The sequence below is a fragment of the Salvelinus sp. IW2-2015 genome, linkage group LG30, assembly GCF_002910315.2.
Source record: "Salvelinus sp. IW2-2015 linkage group LG30, ASM291031v2, whole genome shotgun sequence".
In the NCBI taxonomy this organism is placed as follows: domain Eukaryota; kingdom Metazoa; phylum Chordata; class Actinopteri; order Salmoniformes; family Salmonidae; genus Salvelinus; species Salvelinus sp. IW2-2015.
The window spans coordinates 19,539,393-19,559,664 of record NC_036869.1 but is presented as its reverse complement, the minus strand read 5'-3'; the positions used below and the strand labels follow the sequence as shown (position 1 = coordinate 19,559,664).

General features: G+C 41.3%; 1 protein-coding gene across 1 annotated transcript; it reads left to right on the top strand.

Annotated features, from left to right (window-relative positions):
- Positions 1 to 3,533: 3,533 nt before the first annotated feature.
- On the top strand, positions 3,534 to 14,377 carry znf865 (zinc finger protein 865). The gene is made up of 2 exons (XM_023975589.2): positions 3,534 to 3,633; positions 9,228 to 14,377. The coding sequence occupies exon 2, from the start codon at positions 9,673 to 9,675 to the stop codon at positions 13,720 to 13,722; it is 4,050 nt and encodes a 1,349-aa protein (XP_023831357.1). The 5' UTR covers positions 3,534 to 3,633; positions 9,228 to 9,672; the 3' UTR covers positions 13,723 to 14,377.
- The last annotated feature ends 5,895 nt before the right edge of the window (positions 14,378 to 20,272 follow it).

The window sequence follows — 20,272 nt, the reverse complement described above, 5'->3', positions numbered from 1 at the left end:
ACTGAAGGGATAATGAGACCATAGTATTTACAAAATCTTTGTATAGTATTTCGGCTCTCCCCTTTAACTGTGACTGGATAAAGACAAAAATGTATTACTTTCAGCCAGACAATGTTTTTAAAACTCTGTGATATGTGTTTGTGTTTATGGTCATGGTTATGATTACTATAGATTTACTCTTTGATTATTATTATCATCACCATGATTATTAGTTCCCCTATTTTTTTTTCTCTCTGTGAAGCTCAATGTTTCCTGGATTTTGAATATTCATCTTTCTAGTGGATTTTAACCTTTTGTATTCTTGATTTAAAAAAGCAGATGCAATCAAAGTGAAAAGACAAACCGCATGAAGATGTCAAAGCCAGTGTTTGCGATGTCATAGTGCTGACTTATGATGTCATGGCGTGTATGTGTAATGTACATGCGTCTGTATTTGTGTGCCCATGTGTGTATTTTAATTTATTTTCAGGAATGCTGAATCTCACATTTGATCTGACTTGGCATATGACAAGTAAGACAATTGTGTTTCTCAGAGAATCCACAAACTATTTCAAACCCAAAGCTATGATATTATTATTCATATTGGCTTTTTGGATTCAAAAGCCTAGTATCAGAAAGGACATCAATCAAAGCTGTCCTTGTAAAGTGACATTCACCAAAGCAAATGTAACAAAATCTACTTTTCTCACATTTCAAGGTGTAGAGCAAAAGCTATACAATTCCATTGTTGACATTTTTTTGTGAAAATTTGTGCATTTCGTTATAAGATTACATTTATGTGACCGGAATCTCGCTCTTTTCAAGAACTTTACTATTTATTGTAAAGAATGAGGATTTTGCTAGAATAGTTTGGAGAATGTATTGTGACTTGCCTTGACTAACATGATTATGGATCACCAATTATAGGACTAGAATGCCCCAATGTTTTTTACAGTAAGAACTTCAGATTCCGTAATTGGAATCTTGTTAAACTAAAACGAAGAGAGGCAAAATATATTTATGTCACACGAAGATTCAGTTATTTTAAATGTATGTTTTTATTGTACTTTTGGAGGTATACTGATGTTGTGATTATGTTTTTGTTGAGTACGCCCTCATTAATCTGTGTGCCTGTAAATGTACTGTTGATTAATGTGTGCGTGTGTGCGTGCCTGCATGCGTGTGTGTGGTCTGAGGAAATTATTCCAGAAGGTGTGTGTGGGTGGAGGTAAGAGGGAGGTTGTGGTATAAAATGGTTGTTTTGGTGTGTGGCTCATGGGGTGACATTTAGTGGCGTGAGGTTTTCCAGATAGAAAGAAGTGTAAGTAAACATGAGATAGCTTTATTGGCCCCTAATTGTATTGCGGCACGATGAGGCAGGGGTGTACTGTATTACCTCAGAAAAATGTATAGGGATTCATCTAATACATAATCCCCATGTCTGTTTCCAAGAATATTAAGTGAAGCTCTTACAAGCGTGCAACCCATATTTTGGTTATTGGTCAATTCTCGCATTTGTAGAATCGTACTGTTGAATTGTTAATAACAATAAAAAAAATATCCACAATGACTCATTTTTGTCCACTGGGTTATTGGTGTTGATCAAATCAACACAAGTTATGATTGTGATTGTTCGATTCAAATCACTTTGGCTTTTTGTCTTACGGTTGGACTGACTGATCAATGATGGATAGGAAACACACAAAGACAGACAGAAGATAGACAGACAAACAGGCAAACCGACAGGCAGATTGTCCCTCCCTTTACCCTTCCTAATCTCTGATCAGATATAAATGAACAGGTGATGCTGCAGCTATGTGGTGGTGCGGAGCCCTGTCTTTCACCTGTCCTAAAGTTAGGTCAGCAATTACGGGAGAGAAAATTAATTTTCAAATGTGCAATCTGCTAAATATTGCTGTTCAATATAATAAAAATTAATTATATGTATCCATTGATTCTTAAATAATACAATTTATCAAATGCCTCACGAATTGAATAGCCCACAATTGACTTACCCCATCATAACCCAAAATATGTTTGTAACAATGCCTTTGTAAAGAAACAAACATGTATTGCTTAAAAATATGTCGATTTCATGGACTGTAAAAGCTTGCATCCATATCTCCTTGAACTTGACAGTGGTGTCATTTATCCAGCCCCGATCCCTTAGTGCTATAGCAAATCAAGTGGCAGGGCTGCCATTTGGATGAAAAATGGATTGTGCCTTTAAAGTATTCAAACTGGATGTAAATTCTGAAAATGGCCCTATAATTACACTGTACTCGTTTACTTAAAATTCCAGGAATACAGTATAAAACTCTCTGGGCCAAATGCTCTGAAATAATTATTTCTAATTGCTTTACCTCACATATGTGATGCACATCTGTTAAGTGTCTAGTAATATGTGAGCCACTTTGATATTGTTCTCTCAACCTTTCTTATACCAAAACATGAAGTCATTTGTTCTTTTTTCCCCCTTTGTCACCCTTGTGGATTCAGTATGAATGATGTCAGTATGAGCACACATGGTAACTAATCTGGAAATATTTCCTATAAAAAATGTATTCACTCTATTTCCTAGATTAAAAATGTATTTGAATATAATAACGTTTCTGTTTTCTAATGCATAATTAAACTAAATAAATGCATTTAATTATGTATTTGTCAATGCCATGCAATGGCCATACATAGATTGGTTGGGTTAAACACGCACACGCACAACCAGATACAGCTGGTCGGACTTCTTAACCTGTGACACTACCCGGAAATAGAATACAGACCGGAAGCTACCATTTTAAGGAGAAGAACATTAGCAGCCGTAGCCCCTAGACGGGGCCACATAAAATTGACACGGGGCGGAAAATATTTGAGCGAAGAAAAATAATGAAAATACGACAAAAACTCCAGAAAGGGCTCATTTGGAAGAGTTAACGATTCAAGCATCTGCTTCAAATAAGAGACATATCTGAATTAGCAGGCCAACCCAGCGGAAATAGTTTTTGTTAACAACGAGTCGAAAATAGCCCTCCTGGGCCGATGGAGAGGCAGGCCTTTGAAAATATTTTTCCCTGGATGAAGAAAAATGGCTATCTGACATTAAAAAAAAGGAGGCCGTTGTAGTTATCACGGCATTTCCCGCGCCCTTTTTATGATATATTTTTTTCTTTAACCATCTTGGCAGGGGATTTGCATGCTAGATATGTTAGCTAAAACGACAGCTATCAACCTAGATATTATCTTTGTGGCTAGGTTAGCTTAGCATCGGCTACCTATGCAACCAGGCGTTCATACGAGTCTAATTTATTAGCTAGCTAGCTAACAACGACATGATTGAAAGACTCCTTTATTCAAATCCGAATAACTTTTTCTTGTTACTTTGGTTGAAAACTGTAGGCAGCCACCTATAAAAAAACAAACAAGGTAACGTTAGCCTGCTAACGTTAGCTGGCGAATGACGAACTGCACATTTTTTTATTTTTTGCCACCACCTGCAATTTTGTGTTTTTTCCCCCCAAGTTAGTCTAGTTAGCTACCTACCTGAAGATCAATGGAAGTAGACCCATTCGTTTCTACCTGTTCCCCCTTTTTGATCTTCGATCAAGAAGAAAGCGATACACCAGTCTCCAGCCCATATACATCCCACCAAACCTGTTGGTAAGATGTTTTAAAATATATTGTTAGAATGGTAGCTACGTTACAACGTTGTAGTGGGGCAAGCAAGGTCTTCACAGACCAACATGAATTATTAGGGAATACTGGGAACGTCACTGATAATTTACAAAGGATTGTATTGACCTAAAAATGTGTGAAAACACATTCTCTTATGTTTGATAATATCTCAACAGTAAGCAATTAGCACATATCAGGTAACGTTACAGGTCGAGACATGGCCGTGTTAGCGATCCTTAGTTTTGTCAATTTGCTATGCATAATGATGCACAGTATGTTATCATAAAATGAAATGCTGTGCATGCCTTTCACTTTTTTTTGCTAAACTTTGCACAATTATGTCACGTATTTATATTCTGGATTCTCGCTAATGTATCTACTTTTTGTTATGTTTTTAGTTGGGTTGCATTTGCGGGACATTCTACTGCAATGTTGGAGCTAGTAACATAAGCATTTCGCTGCACCTGCTATAACACCTGCAAGTCTGTGTACGCGACCAATAAACGTTGATTTGACCTAGGCCAAGGCTGCATTCTGTTTAGGCCTATTTGATTGCCTTCTTGTTACTTCAGACTTTAAAGTTCATCGTAGAGAATTTCATAACTAGCTACATACATTTAATTTGCCTTTGAGGCTTTAGTGTATAGCCTACATCTGCAATTTGTGCATTCTATCAGCCCTCCCGAAAAAGAGTAAACGATCGAGAACAGAAAACCGACCCATACATACGTTACTGGTAACACTTAATGTCTATGATATAGGCATAGCCTAGGCCTTACTGTAGTGCTCAGGGAATGTCATTCCATGAGAACAACATTAATATTTTAGACTCTATTTGGTGTAAATGGCCTACCTTTGTTTTTAAAGTTTCATATGACAATACAAATAATCTATGGAGTAGGCTACTTGTTTGGTTATTATAAGTTGTACCAACTTCTGTTAGGTTATATGTTTCATCATTGCATTTTCTTGGCTATTATAATACCTAACTTGTTTGGTAGCAATAGGTTGGGTGATCTTATCGCCCTATAAGAAATATAATAGAAAATTACCCACAAGACGGTACACTGTTTTTGTGTCTATTGTTATGGGGAAGGACACCGTGAATTCATTGTTGTACTCTAGCAGAAGTTTTACCCTGGGGTTCCTGTGAGATTTACTTTAAAACACTGAAGGTTAGGTGTAGCCCAGGGCCATGTTCAGTTGCAAAATGTTCTTGAACATTGCAGGTTGAAACCCAAGAATAGAGCTGACGTGATTCCTTATTTCACGTAGGTTCAACGTTGCACATTTCTATCTCACCGTTCCAAAACATTGCATCCTGCTAAACACGCTGCTGGTGTTACCGTATTGAAATGTAGCCTATGAATATTCTATGTGAGGTGGGTAGGTACCTGTGGCATTCCTCCAATTGCCCATGTCTCTAACCAAGTCAGGAAAGTCACCTGGAAAAAAGGTAAAGGAGGTGAAAGATTATTTTGACCATACTAGTGTTTCCCCTGAATATATTTATAGTTGGTTTTGTCCTTAGCTCAACTAGGCTAATCAAGGGCTTGGTGGTTAATTGAATTAGTGATGGGCTAGAACAAAGATGTGTCCCCTCTGTGGGCCCCAAGGACCAGAATTGAAACACTGGCTTAGTGTGAGTTCTCTTGCACATAATTAACTGCACACTTTAAATTCACTTCTTCTCAAAGCAAACCTGAGGTGCATGAGGAACGTATGATTGGCTGACCTAATAGCTGGCCGGTTCCATATGATTTCAATCACTGTTTGTCTGGGTCCCTTTTGATTTGAACGAAACCGTCAATGTTTGCCCATGGTAGAAGTGGTCAGAAAGTTATCTTTTCGACCTGAATGCCAAAACATTCAGGAGATAGAGGTGCTCAAATTTGACCCATTTTTCAAACCCCACCCTACAATGAGACATCCATGTCTTCCTCACAAAAAAAACTGTTGAGTTTATCATTTGAAATCTTTTTAACAACCCTGTTTGTATGATTTATTAGGGGGGAAGCATTTTTTGGGGGCTCGTTAACGTCAATTATCTAAACACGTGAACTCAGATTTCACATTTTAGCTTATACCCTATTTTACGTCTGAGGTATTTGTTGTGCCTGCGATCGGTTGAGACGCAGCATACTGTCTTGAATGGTTGCTGTCATGCTTTTACTGATAAAATGTAAGAAATAAATGAAAATAGTTTAAATTTAAACTTTCAAATGGTTCTACGAAGATGGTTGATTTGAGTGGGAATATCCATTGTTAAAAATTAAAGGCCCAGTGCAGTCAAATGTGTGTTTATATTTCCACACTGAGGCTGGAATAATATTGTGAAAATACCCATGTTTAATAAATATAAAAAGGACTTTTGTGATGAAAACAGGACGTTTCGGTACAATATTCTAAATACAGATAGGTGTTTTGTTCATTTGACATGGTGGGATGTTTGTCTCGGTCAAATGGATAATGTGATAAATGGCGGTGGAAATGCCTTTAATACACAAATGCTGATTTAATTACCATCATATCGAAGCAAACTTGGAGCCACGCGACGATATGGTGTGTGGTCCTCTCAATACGACTTGTGAAACCATGCAGTTTATTAGGCTACAGATGAAGTAATGATGAATGATGAACTTCACGGGGTGGTGAAAGTGCACGCTATGAGTTTGACGCTGCTTTCCAATAAATATCGAGGGTCTTATTCTGGTGACATGACTGATGCTTGACTGCCGTTTGATAATGTATCCAGTGGTGGCCCCAGGACCGAGTTTGGGAAACCCTGGGCTAGGGTGCAGGTGCCAAGACCAGAGTAGGCACATTTGCTATTTTAACGCAACTGTTTTTGTGACAGCTATCGGTAGAGTTGAAAATGCAACAGAAACACATTGATCTAGATTTTTATTCTGTACATGATTTTTTTTTGGGGGGGGGGGCAGTAAGCACAGATTTTCCTAAGTCCGTTTGATGAAAACACCACTGAAGGGTAAATGCGCGTAAATGTTTATTCACCTGCAAATATGTTGCCAATTGGAGTTGATAATGCCCTTTTAGTGTAAGAGCTGTTTAAAACGACTGCCTGAAATTTCTGCCTGTTGTGTTAGGATGGAGTTTGGCCTTCCTGGGGACATTACCAGGCGGTAAATGAGTTAATAGACCAATAAAAGTTCCAAAACACTGCCAATAACTAGTTTTCAGTTTTCTTCACTCCCAGACAGTCCTGGTTAAATTCTTGCTTGAGAAATTGCTCTTTGCTAAGAGTATGGTAATACTTTGAGAAGTTAAATGAGAAGGAAATGCAAACTTTGCAAGGTGGAGTTGAGGTACATTAATGGTAGTACACGTGCAATGCTTACAGTGGAACTGACAGTGTTTAGCAACATAATCTTAGTAAACATCTTTTCCTATACACCCCCAGGAGGAATTTGACAACTTAAAAAAAAATATATATATATATATTCTGACAACTGAGCACTTAAGGTCATTTTCACGTTTTCATAAATTCTACGGATGTTTGGGAATGACGTATAGTCAAGCATTTGTGAAAAATCTATAGCAATATAACGTGGGAAAGCGGCTGTGTGTTTGCACAATTAAGACACTGCAGTAAATAAAACCTAATAAAAACATCTGTCTCGTCCAGGAGACCATTGCGCCATAGCCAATCCGAGCTACAGTAGGCCTGTGTGCAAATAAGCCATTTGACACACAGGCCTGTGTGTTTACAGGCAGTAACAACAGCGTGACTTTAGATCATTAGAACGCATTTGCCAAAAGTCACAAAATACACCTGAATGGATTTCTGCAAACATATAAATACCAGGGGAGTCCTCTTACATTTGGGTACTTCACTTCACAGTTCTATTGATCAAACAACAAAGAAACGGTAGGCTCTCTCGCCTAGTTATGCACATCAACAACAAGATCAACAACTATTGGTGAATCTTTTTCATATCTGCAAAATACACTGAATAGAAATATAAACGCAACACACAACAATTTCAAAGGTTTTACAGAGTTACAGCTCATAAGGAAGTCAGTCAATTGAAATATATTTATTAGGCCCTAATCTATAGATTTCATATGACTGGGAATATAGATATGCTTCTGTTGGTCAAGATACCTAAAAAAAAAAAAAATGGGGCTTGTATCAGAAAATCGGTCAGTATCCGGTATGACCACCATTTGCCTCATGCAGCGCGACACATCTCCTTCGCATAGAGTTGATCAGGCTGTTGATTGTGGCCTGTGGAATGTTGTTCCAAACCTCTTCAATGTCTGTGCGAAGTTGCTGGATATTGGCTGGAACTGGAACACACTGTCGTACACGTCGACCCAGAGCATCCCGAACATGCTCAATGGGTGACATGTCTGGTGAATATGCAGACCATAGATGAACTGGGATATTTTCAGTTCCAGGAATTGTGTACAGATCCTTGCGGTGCATTATCATGCCGAAACATGAGGTGATGGCGGCGAATGAATGACACGACAATGGGCCTAAATCTCGTCACGGTATCTCTGTGCATTCAAATTGCCACCGATAAATTGCAGTTGTGTTTGTTGCCCGTTGCTTATGCCTGCCTGTACCATAAACCCACCGCCACCATGGGGCACTCTGTTCACAACGTTGACATAAGCAAACCGCTTGCCCACGACGCGAACACGATGCATACATGTTTTCTATCTGCATGGTACAGTTGAAACCGCCATTCATCCGTGAGGAGTACACTTCTCCAGCATGCTAGTGGCTGTTGAAGGTGAGCATTTGCCCACTGAAGTTGGTTACGAGTCAGAACTGCAGTCAGGTCAAGACCCTGGTGAGGACGATGAGCACGCAGATGAGCTTCCCTGAGACAGTTTCTGACAGTTTGCACAGAAATTCTTTGGTTGTGCAAACCCACAGTTAAATCAACTGTCCGTGTGGCTGATCTCATACAATCCCGCATATGAAGAAGCCGGATGTGGCGGTCCTGGACTGGCGTGGTTACACATGGTCTGCGGTTGTGAGGCTGGTTGAATTTACTGACAAATTCTCTAAAACAGTAGAGGCGGCTTATGGTAGAGAAACAAACATAAAATTCGTTGTCAACAGCTCTGGTGGACATTCCAGCAGTCGACATGCCAGTTGCACGCCCCATTGAGACATCTGTGGCATTGTGTTGTGACAACTGCACATTTTAATGTGCTTTTGTTCTCCCCAACACAAGGTGCACCTGTGTAATGATCATGCTGTTGTGATTTGAAAGGTGTGGCATATCAAGAAGCCGATTAGACAGCATGACCACGTGTAAATACACCAGCCCGTGACCTCCACATCCGGCTTTGGTTTTGGTCTACGCAACAGTTCTTGTAAATAATCAATCTTTTGAAGGCACAAATGTTTGTTTACATTTTGATCATTCTTAAGTTGGAAAATGAAGGTCTCCAGAGTTTTGTCTAGCGATAAGTGGTCATGTATGCCAACACTGGGAGCTGAACATAATTTGAAATTATGCTTGGTAAATTCTCTGGGGGTGAGGCGCTATCAAGCTCCCGGCCTATTTATCTTAATCCATGTTTCTGTTTTCCCCCAGTCTTCGAGATCGTGACATCAACGGGCAGACAACGAAGTGGAACACCTGTTCATCCTTCAACTCCCCAGCTGGATGCTGACAGCTTCACATCTTTAGTGAAAAATAAAGACTACAACTATAGAAGGAATCTAAAAACACTACGTAGACTGCATACTATTTATACTTTGTGTTCTATACATTGTATTCCAAATTAGGAAAATAATTTATTATTTAAACGGACCTTTACCTGCTCTTCTTGGTTGTAACGTGCAAGCAGTAGGCATTAATCTGTATAAGAGGGGATCGGGGATAGACATTGGTAGCAGCGAGTCATTCTAGAGTTGTTCATGAAGCATTACTTCCAGTAGCTGTGGCTATTGAGCATTGATTATTATTGGTGCGATATTGTTGTGCTTCAACAGTAGGGCGAGTGACCCAGGAACAACCTCCCATCAGTGAGTGGGAGATGTTCCAGTTCAGTAAGTACCCCTTGGACATTCTAGATATGCTAAGTGGACACCAAGCCCACCAGTTTAAAGGCCTTGGATTGGAAAGACAGTTCCAGCACCAACAGCAAGTCCAACTTCAGCACCAGCAACAGCTTCAGCAGCARCACCAACAGCAGGGGGAGTCSTCAGGGGCTCTTCTMTCTGGGCTCGGTCTGGGGTCTCTTCAGGGGTCTAGAAGTAATGCTTTTGCTGATTCTTCATCKATATTTGCCAAAATGAGTGCCCCACCTCCACCAATATCACACCAGAGCCAGTCCTCATCCTCRCAYAGTTCACGGAAATCCAGYAAGATGAGCAGTAGTGKKAGTGGGAGCTCTGCTGCRGGATACCCACAATTCTTACGTCCGTTTCACCCTGCAGAAGCAGCGCTAGCCCAGGAGCAGCTGCACTCTGGAATGGGACGTTTTGACTTTGGKGGTAGTAGCAGTGGAGGRTCTGGTGTTATTGGAGGAGTGGTTACATCTGCTCCCCCACCGCCACCCTTACACCCTGGCCTCTCTGTTCCCCAAGCCTCACCTGGACCATCCTCCTCACCCTCCCCGTCATCTTCATCGTCCACCAGTAACAACCCTGGCAGTGCAGTKTCCTCCCTAGGGCAACCACTCGTTGGGCAGYCTGATCCACGTAGCTTACATCAGCAGTTCAGTTGCATGCTTGCCGCCAATCAGTACTTTCTTTCTGGKGTCCCGACYAACAGCAGTCTGGAGCAGTTTCTGGTTCAACAAGGGGGTCATAAYCATCTTGGCYTGGGTTTGGGCCAAGGAGCTAGTGACTCRARCTCAGCCCTYGCCCCACCTCCAGCTCTTCACTCCTCTCACAGTCATAGTCACTCCACTCCCCARCCTCAACAGCAGCAGCAACCATTRGCACCCCATGCTTTATCTCACYCTCACAGCCATACCCACCCACACCATCCTCTTCACCCAACACCTCAGCCGTCGTCTCTGGGTGGCTTTGATTTCCAAGGTATTCCAGTTCTCTCCTCCAATCAGCTGGCTTCGTTGATGCAACAAGAAGCTAGTGGTATGCCTCTCCCTCTACCACTCCATTTATCACTTTCGAAAGATGAAGGGAAAGGAGACAGTGGATCTGGGTCTGGTGGAAGTGGTGGTAGCAGAAGAAAGAAGGCTATGGCTGGCTACCTTCCTCAGAGAAAAGCAGATGGCACYAGTCACAGCAGTAGCAGTGGTAGTAACTGCCACAGCAGCTCCACTGAACACAGTCAAAATTCAAYCATTCAACCGGGCCTTGTAGGAGGAGCCATAACCAGCCTTGGTAATAACCATTCATCAGTCCTCTCTTCATCAACACAGTCTTCCTCAACGGTCTCCTCCTCTTCCTCCTCAGCCCCTTCCTCATCCACAGCCTCGGTGCTGGTAGCTAATGATTCACAGCTACCTAAACCTGCAAATCCCATGGCCTCCATGCCTTGTCAACCTGACCCTGAAGCCATCTACCACTGTGGTGAATGTGGAAAGACCTTCAGTCATCTTACAAGCCTTCGAAGGCATCTCCGTAGTCATGGTTTGACTTCTGAAGATGCCAAGCCAGACACTTCAAGCGAAGACAAAACRTTCTGTTGCACCGAATGTGGAAAGGGATTCAAGAAAAGAGGGCACCTTCTCCAGCATGGTGTTATCCATTCAGGGGCTCGTCCATTTGCATGTGGTGTCTGTCAACGGTCTTTCAACCGCCGTGAGTCCCTCACYAGGCATGAGAAGATCCATGATGATAAGCCTTTCCGATGCCCTGCTTGTGGTCGCTGCTTCCGAGAGAGCACCTCTTTGCTAAATCATGCTGCGTCTGGCACCTGTGGAAAGCCTGGAAGGAATTCCCGGCCCAGACCAAGTGGTAGTGGTGAAAATCAAAGCTCATCAAGTGCAAGTAGCAGCAAAACTGAAATGGTGGCTGGAGGCAGTGGTACAGGTGATTACCAACGAGATGGAGCGAGCAAATATGGCACGGATTATTCAAGGAACCGGCCATCATACCAGCCATCCTACAGTGTCGATGACTACCGACGACAGCAGGCTAACCAATCTTGTTATTCTGGAGAGAGCTCCCATAGCAGTGAGATGTCAAGCCAGACACTTAGAAAAGCACCCTTGGCTCCTACCTTACACCCACACCCTCAAAGTCAACAACAACAACAACAACACCATCTCCATCAACAGCAGCCTCATCTTCCTCTTTCATCTCTATTGGATGACTCTGAGGATGAGGTCACTAGCAGTGCCATGTCTGCAATTGCAGCAGCTGCCGCTGCCTCCTGCGAGATAAGTACTGGCGAGAGTCGAGGAGAGGAGCGAAGAGACATCATTGGAGGTTTGCTTGGAGGACTTGGCTTTGGGAATATGGGAGTCTCACCAGGTGGTCCATCATCTACATCWGAAATCGACAAGACCTACAGAKCAGGWAGTGGCTCTACCATSCCTTTAACCCATCCAAGCCAGCAGATGATGAATGCTAAACCGAAAAAGCCCCGCAAGCCTCGGCAGAAGAGAGARCCAGGACCKGATGGAATCATAGTTMGACAAAGAAGAAGTCGTGGAGAGGGAGAACGGCCATATTCATGCGGAGTWTGTGGTAAAGGGTTCAGGAGACGTGAGACCCTACGTCGGCATGACCGTGTTCACACAGGTGAAAAGCCACACCGGTGTGATGTTTGTGGGAAAGAGTTCCGGGAGTACTTCCATCTTACTAAACATTCCACTGTGCATTCTGGKCAGAAGAACTACAAATGTGACCTATGTGGTAAAGAGTTTGCTTACGCTCAGAGCTTGGTGAGACATGGAAAATTACACACAAAAGTGGAATTGGATGGTACACCAGGAGGAAAAATTGCTAAAGGCCATGGAGGGGTCAATAATCTAGATGGAAATCAAGCAAACTCTCAATCTTATTATCCGTACCCTCAAGATAAGTCTCAGGGGTCCAGCTCATCCACTCAGCCCCCTCAGCCCACTCAGAAGCTCTTTACATGCACAACGTGCTGGAAATCCTTCCTCCATCAGTTCCACCTGACAGCCCATCAACAAACTGTCCATGGTGGTGGAATAAGGGGTGAAAAGAATTTCTGCTGTGAGGTATGCGGGAAGGCCTTTGCTTATTCTAACAGCTTGTCCAGGCACAGGCAATCGCAGCATGGATTGGGCCGCACCGGGTCAGCAAACCCACCAGCTAGTGGAACCCAACATCCTTCCCAAGCAGATCAGTACATCCCTCTTTTTGAATCGGGCCACACCTTAACTTATCCGTCAGGCTCCTACATGCCAAACCAATCCTCCCAAGGTCAACACCGCCCTTTTCAGTTCCAGTCCCAAGAAGGATGGGTTGGTGGCAAGAGAAAAAGAGAGARAAAAAGGAGGGTTGAATATCAAAGTATAATGAGAGGGGGGCAACTAGTAGGKGTTGCCTTGAATAAGGCCACGAGCAGGAGACTCAAASTGATGAAGCGGAAAAARGGAATAATGCATGARAAGCTTAAGCAAAAGAAACTGCTCGCCCAGCTCCTGAGGATGAGAGGAGGGTATAGAGTTAGACAATGGTGCGGAGGTGTGGTTAAAGTCAGTGGGCTGTCATCTATGGAAGTCCCCATAAAACGTTTTCCATGCCAATACTGCCCCAGCACCACATTCGCCAGTCAGGCCAAACTTTTGATCCATCGTTGTGTGAGGCATCCTCCAAGAAATAACGGCCACCARGCCCGTCTGAAGTGCTCGGTCTGCGGAAAGCGTTCTCGGACGTTACGGAAAGCCCTCATTCATCGTGGACTTCACCTTTCCCAAGGGCGGTTCTCATGTCCCAAATGCCGCTCCCGCTTCTGGAATGGATCTCTCCTGGAGAGGCACAGCGTCGCATGCCAGGGTCAATCTCTGTTAGGTAGTGGAAGCTGGGCCTTGAAAGTGAACTTGCCCCCAAGAGAGGTTGTTGAGAAGACAGCGGAAAAAGAGGGCCAGGAGGGCCAGCCTGGGAGAACAACAGTGGTGACTGAATACAGCCACTAATTATTTTCTAGTGTAGGATTTTTTTAAACTAAAAAGCAAGCAAGAACTAGCAAGTTTTAAAGATGTGGGCAACAGGCTTACATCCCATACAATCCTTAATATAGCAGAGATGTTTGTAAGAAGACTTTTAAAGGCTCACATCAAAAGCACCATCCACCGGTCTTTGCTTCCCCAAAGGGGAGAGAGTATTCTGGATCTGAGTGTTTGATTAGCACCTCTTCTAAAATGCTTTCAACCACAGTATCGTTTTTGTTAGCTGTGTTTGCGCTGGGATTATGAATGCATACTAGTAAGAGTCGAGTACCAAAAGTACTGATGTTTTATGTTTTCTGTCATTATTCACAGTTAAACAGTATAGTCTTTGTCTCGTTCTGTACTATGTGTTTCTTTCTTTGTTCCCTGTAGAGATTATTTTTCATACAGATGTTTGGCCTGAAGCTAAAAATTGGCCGGTAAAACAGGCCAGTCATTCTAAGAAGCAATTTATCCGAAAAAGGAAGTCAATTAAGTCACTCCTGTTATGAAACTTGACTTACCAAATCACTTAGTGTAACTGGAGGTATCTTTTCAAACATTCGGTTAAATTTTGCAAAACTGACTAGCTGAATAGGTTGAAATGGATCAGAATGGAATGAGAGAGCATTTTTCTGTAAACTATTCCATCATATATATATGTGGGAAAACATTAATGGGACTTAGGTGTCAGGAATGGAAAGGGTCAATGGGAACAACCGGAGAATACTGTACAATTCGTATTATATTTTATTATATATTGTTTATTTGCCTTTTTTTTTTTTTATACTCCCAAGTATCATTTATTTTATCATTGTTGCTATTCTATGGGTGGGTGGGAATGAGTTTGGGGACTGTCTTTGTAAAACAATGGGATGATGACGAGTATATATATCGATGTGATTTTTCTCTCCCCCTTTTACCAACCCTTTGCCACAGTTAAGCCCTATCCCGTAACACGCATACACATTGTTCATTACCTAGGTCCTGTCCCCCAGTGTTTTCCTTTCAGTAAACTAAAACATTAAATATTATTACTAAATAACTATCCTTTTCTTTGCCTAAAGTGAATTGTTGAAACCCTCAAATCTAATAAAAAATAAAAAATCTCATGCCTTTCCTTTTTATTTAAATCAGTGGTATTTGAAGTTGCCCCCTAGTGGGGACGCGAGGGAAATGCAATGGGGGTCTAATTTGTATACAGGTAGACCAGAAACCCACATCCCTGATTGGAAGATTAGCAGCAACCCTGAGAAGCACCTGCTGCTCATCGGTTGTTCCCTTCAAATGCTGTTTTGAATTCAAATAACATTTTACCTACACAATGAAGAAGGCTGGAAATCCTAAATGTCTCTACTTGCTATCCCTGATGTAGTAAAAATAATTTCAAATTGAAAAATTAAGTAAGCTTTAATGCAAAATGTTTAAGTGGACTGATTACACTATTTGTTTGAGTGGGTGGGGTTGGTAGAAATTCTGGCCCAAAAAATGGGCTCTGCGCTGATAAAGTTTGAATACCACTGATTTAAATTGAGAGAAATTTTTGCCAAAGCACAAATGACCACTCCTAAACAGTTCGCTGTTTATTTACTTTCATATACAGTGCTTTCGTAAAGTATTCAGACCCCTTGACTTTTTCCATATTTTGTTACATTTCAGCCTTATTCTAAAAAATATTTTTTTCACCCTCATCAATCTACACACAATATCCCATAATGACAAAGTGAAAACAGGTTTTTAGTAATGTTGGCAAATGTATATAAAAAAACCCCACCTTATTTACATAAGTATTCAGACCTTTTGCTATGAGACTTGGAAATTGAGCTCCGGTGCATCCTGTTTCCATCGATCATCCTTGATGTTTATACACCTTGATTGGAGTCCGCCTTTGGTGAATTGAATTGATTGGACATGATTTGGAATGGCACACACCTTTCTATATAAGGTCCTATAGTTGACTATGCATGTCAGAGCAAAAACCAAGCTATGAGGACAAAGGAATTGTCCGTAGAGCTCAAAGACAGGATTGTGTCGAGGCACAGATCTGGGGAAAGGTACCAAAAGATGTATGCCCCATTGAAGGTCCCCAAGAATACAGTTTCCTCCATTCTTAAATGGAAGAAGTTTGGAACTACCAAGACTTCCTAGAGCTGGCCGCCCGGCCAAACTGAGCAATCGGGAGAAGGGCCTTGGTCAGGGAGGTTACCAAGAACCCGATGGTCCCTCTGACAGAGTTCCTGTGCGGAGATGAGAGAACCTTCCAGAAGGACAACCATCTCTGCAGCACTCCACCAATCAGGCCTTTATGGTAAAGTGGCCAGACAGAAGCCATTCCTCAGTAAAAGGCACATGACAGCCTGCTTGGAGTTTTCCAAAAGGCACCTAGAGGACTCGGACTATGAGAAACAAAATTCTCTGGTCTGATGAAACCAAGATTCAACTCTTTGGCCTGAATGCCAAGTGTCACGTCTGGAGGAAACTTGGCACCATCCCTACGGTGAAGCATGGTGGTGGCAGCATCATGCTGTGGGGATGTTTTCAACGGCAGTGATTGGGAGACTAGGCAGGATTGAGGGGAAATGAATGGAGCAAAGTACAGAGAGCTCCTTGTTGAAAACCTCCTTCAGAGCGCTCAAGACCTCAGACTTGGGCGAAGGTTTACCTTCCAACAGGACAACAACCCTAAGCACACAGCCAAGTCGCTTAATGTCCTTGAGTGGCCCAGCCAGAGCTCGGACTTGAACATTATCGAACATCTCTGGAGAGTCCTGAAAATGGCTGTGCAGCGATGCTCCCCATCCAACCCGACAGACCTTGAAAGGATCTGCAGAGAAGAATGGGAGAAACTCCCCAAATACAGGAGTGCCAAGCTTGTAGCGTCATACCCAAGAAGACTCTAGGCTGTAATTGCTGCCATAGGTGCTTCAACAAAGTTATGAATAATTATGTTAATGTGATATTTATGTTTTATTTTTTAATCGAGTTGCAGAAATGTCTAAACCTGTTTTTGCTTTGTCTATATGGGGTATTTAGTGTCACTTAGAAATGTCCTTGTTTTTGAAAGAAAAGCAACAAAAAAAAGTTCATTCAAATAACATAAAATTGATCCGAAACACAGTGTAGACATTGTTAATGTTGTAAATGACTATTGTAGCTGGAAACAGCATATTTTTTATGGAATGTATATATAGGCGTAGAGAGTCCCATTATCAGCAACCATCACTCCTGTGTTCAAATGGCACGTTGTGTTAGCTATTCCAAGTTTATCATTTTAAAAGGCTAATTGATAATTAGAAAACCCTTTTGCAATTATGTTAGCATAGCTGAAAACGGTTTTGATTAAAGAAGCAATAAAACTGGCCTTTAGACTAGTTGAGTATCTGGAGCATCAGCTTTTGTGGGTTCAGTTACAGGCTCAAGATGGCCAGAAACAAATAACTTTCTTCTGAAACTCGTCAGTTATTACTCGTCAGAAAAGCTCAAACTTCATTAAATAGTACCCTCAATACACCAGTCTCAACGTCAACAGTGAAGAGGCGACTCCGGGATGTTGGCCTTCTAGGCAGAGTTCCTCTGTCCAGTGTCTGTTCTTTTGCCCATCTTCACAATTAATTTTTATTGGCCAGTCTGAGATATGGCTTTTTCTTTGCAACTCTGCCTAGAAGACCAGCATTCCGGAGTCGCCTTTTCACTGTTGACGTTGAGACTGGTGTTTTGCGGGTACTATTTAATGAAGTTTGCGCTTTTCTGTGAAGGGAGTAGTACACAGCGTTGTATGAGATCTTCAGTTTCTTGGCAATTTCTTGCATGGAATAATAGCCTTCATTTCTCAGAACAAGAATAGACTGACGAGTTTCAGAAGAAAGTTCTTTGTTTCTGGCCAATTTGAGCCTGTAATCGAACCCACAAATGCTGATGCTCCAGATACTCAACTAGTCTAAAGAAGGACAGTTTTATTGCTTCTTTAATCAGAACAACAGTTTCATCTGTGCTAACATAATTGCAAAAGGGTTTTCTAATGATCAATTAAATTTTTTAAATTATAAACTTGGATTAGCTAACACAACGTGCCATTGGAACACAGGAGTGATGATTGATGATAATGGGCCTATGTATGCCTATGTAGATATTCCATAAAAAATCTGCCGTTTCCGGCTGTAATAGTCATTTACAACATTAACAATGTCTACACTGTATTTCTGATCAATTTGATGTTTTTTTAATGGACAATAAATGAGCTTTTCTTTCAAAAACAAGGACATTTCTAAGTGACCCCAAACGTTTGAACGGTAGTGTATATATTCCATTTTAGAATAAGGCTGTAATGTAACAAAATGTGGAAAAGTCAAGGGGTCTGAATACTTTCCGAATGCGCTGTATGTTGTTCAGTTAACAGGTTCAAAAGAATGGCAGAAACGCCAGGTCCTCCACACTTGGTGCCCCAGTGCGCTGTCCTTACACTGCAGAGATGTTTATTGCTCACTTGTTGGCACATTCCATGCTCCATTTAGAAACAGAGGGTAAAAATCCCTGAGGATGAGTATGGCTGTTTGTCAGACTCACAACCGGCTGTTCTGAAAGTTTCCCTAACTGGAAGATTGCTTATGTGTGTATTTGCTAGAATTCTCCTTTTAGAAAGTTCTTTATTTTTTGATATACTGTATTTTGTCACCAGTTTGCAGGGCATGCATTAAACACACGTTAGTTTCTCATAGGCTAAATGGTGTGAATCTGCAGTCAAAACTGCAGATTAGATAGATACACATTAAACGCACAGTAACATTTGATTACTGTTGGGACAACAGCCATGCATCTGTGGTTAGAAAATTACTTGTGTAATACTATTCAGTGTCCTCTAGATGGCCATATGAGGCCCTTTTATGAACGCTTACAGAAGAAGCATGACCAGGGAAACGGAGGGGAATATTTTGTGTATGAGAAACATTGCAATTTACATAAAGAAATGACATGCACATTGAAAGTATCCATCCAATAACGATTCACACCATATACACAAGTCAAGGAGTGATTAATCTGTGTGAATATTTTGTCCATGTATTTTGAATGTGTTTTCGGTTTATGATATGTTTGCTCTTGAAATCCGCAGTATCACCTCCATCTAGTGGTTTGTAGGTCTAATGCATATTTTAAAATTGAAGTTTTAATAAATTGTGACAGGTTATTGTTTAATCAATGACACAATATAAAATCAAATGCATTAGGCAATTTTAACCACTCAAATTTGGGATTATCAAGGCAGACAATCCATGTTGTTCATTTAATTAAAATCCCAACATATCCCCTACTTTATTGAAAGGCCCCATGTGAATAGTAATATAAATAATACAGGGCATTAATGTCTGTCTTTTAAAAAAATGATTTGTTAGAGTTGTGATGTGGATTTGATGATATGGTCTACTTTTCCTAAACACAGTTCCTTAGAAGCTGTTTTTAAATTATGTAAAATAGCACATCACACTGTTGTACTTCAGAAGTGTGACAGATAAAATGGGAAATTATTACTATCAAGACAAAATTCTATTTAACTTTCAAAGCAAGTATTATTATTATATTAAGTATTATATATTATTATCATTATTAGGCTATAATGTTTTAGTAGGGTCAAGTTGTAATAGCCTATTGTCATTATTGGAATACTATAATAAGGAAATGATCAAGCAAAACTTTTACACTGTGCGGTGGTCACCAATTACTTTAAAGCAAATTCCGTATGATCTCTGGATCTTGCTAAATTAAACACTAATCCGTTCAATCTCACTGGGCTCACTTGCCTGTTTTACTTCGCCTCTGTCTCACGCGGCCGTACCATGGGGAAATCTTTGGGCGGAGCCAATGACCTAGTTTTGTCCAATAACGTTCTGCGAAGGGCAGAGACTAACCTAATTTGAACCAATCGCTGGTAGGCAGCATCCGCGCGTGCCAGGGCCATGTGCTCCCTTCGAGTGCAGGAATCGGTTTTAAGGTAGTTGGGAGATAGATATTTTTTGTCGGCCAAACACAGACTTTCACATTTTTGGCGGATTAAATGCAAAAATATTGATAATGATGATTTTAATGATTTGTTGAATTTGGGATCCGGATCCTTGAAATTACAGAGATAGTCCACAGCCCAAGTAGTCTACAAGGAATTTAATAGTAACATTTTTGAAAATAAATCAGAGGGTACTGGACATTGCAAAGTAATTCCATTCTTGTGTAGGTTTAGGATTTGTTACAGGTGTGGAGTTTGTGTGTAACCTACAGGACCCGTGATCTTAATCAGATATGTACATTGGTCCATTCATCTCGTGGTTACTAGTTTAGCTTTATGACTGACATTAAGGTCAACCACGTGTTCCATCCATTGGTTACATTAAAAGTTATGCAGAGGGCGAATTGTTCAAGTCGGCGTGGTTTGGTTACAGTAATCGACAACTCACCCTGACTGGTTTGTTTAGGAAGGGGTGGTGCTCATTAATGTTGTTTTGGGCGTTTTAGTTGTAGATCATGAATATTGATCAGCCTCTCCCCAAGCGCC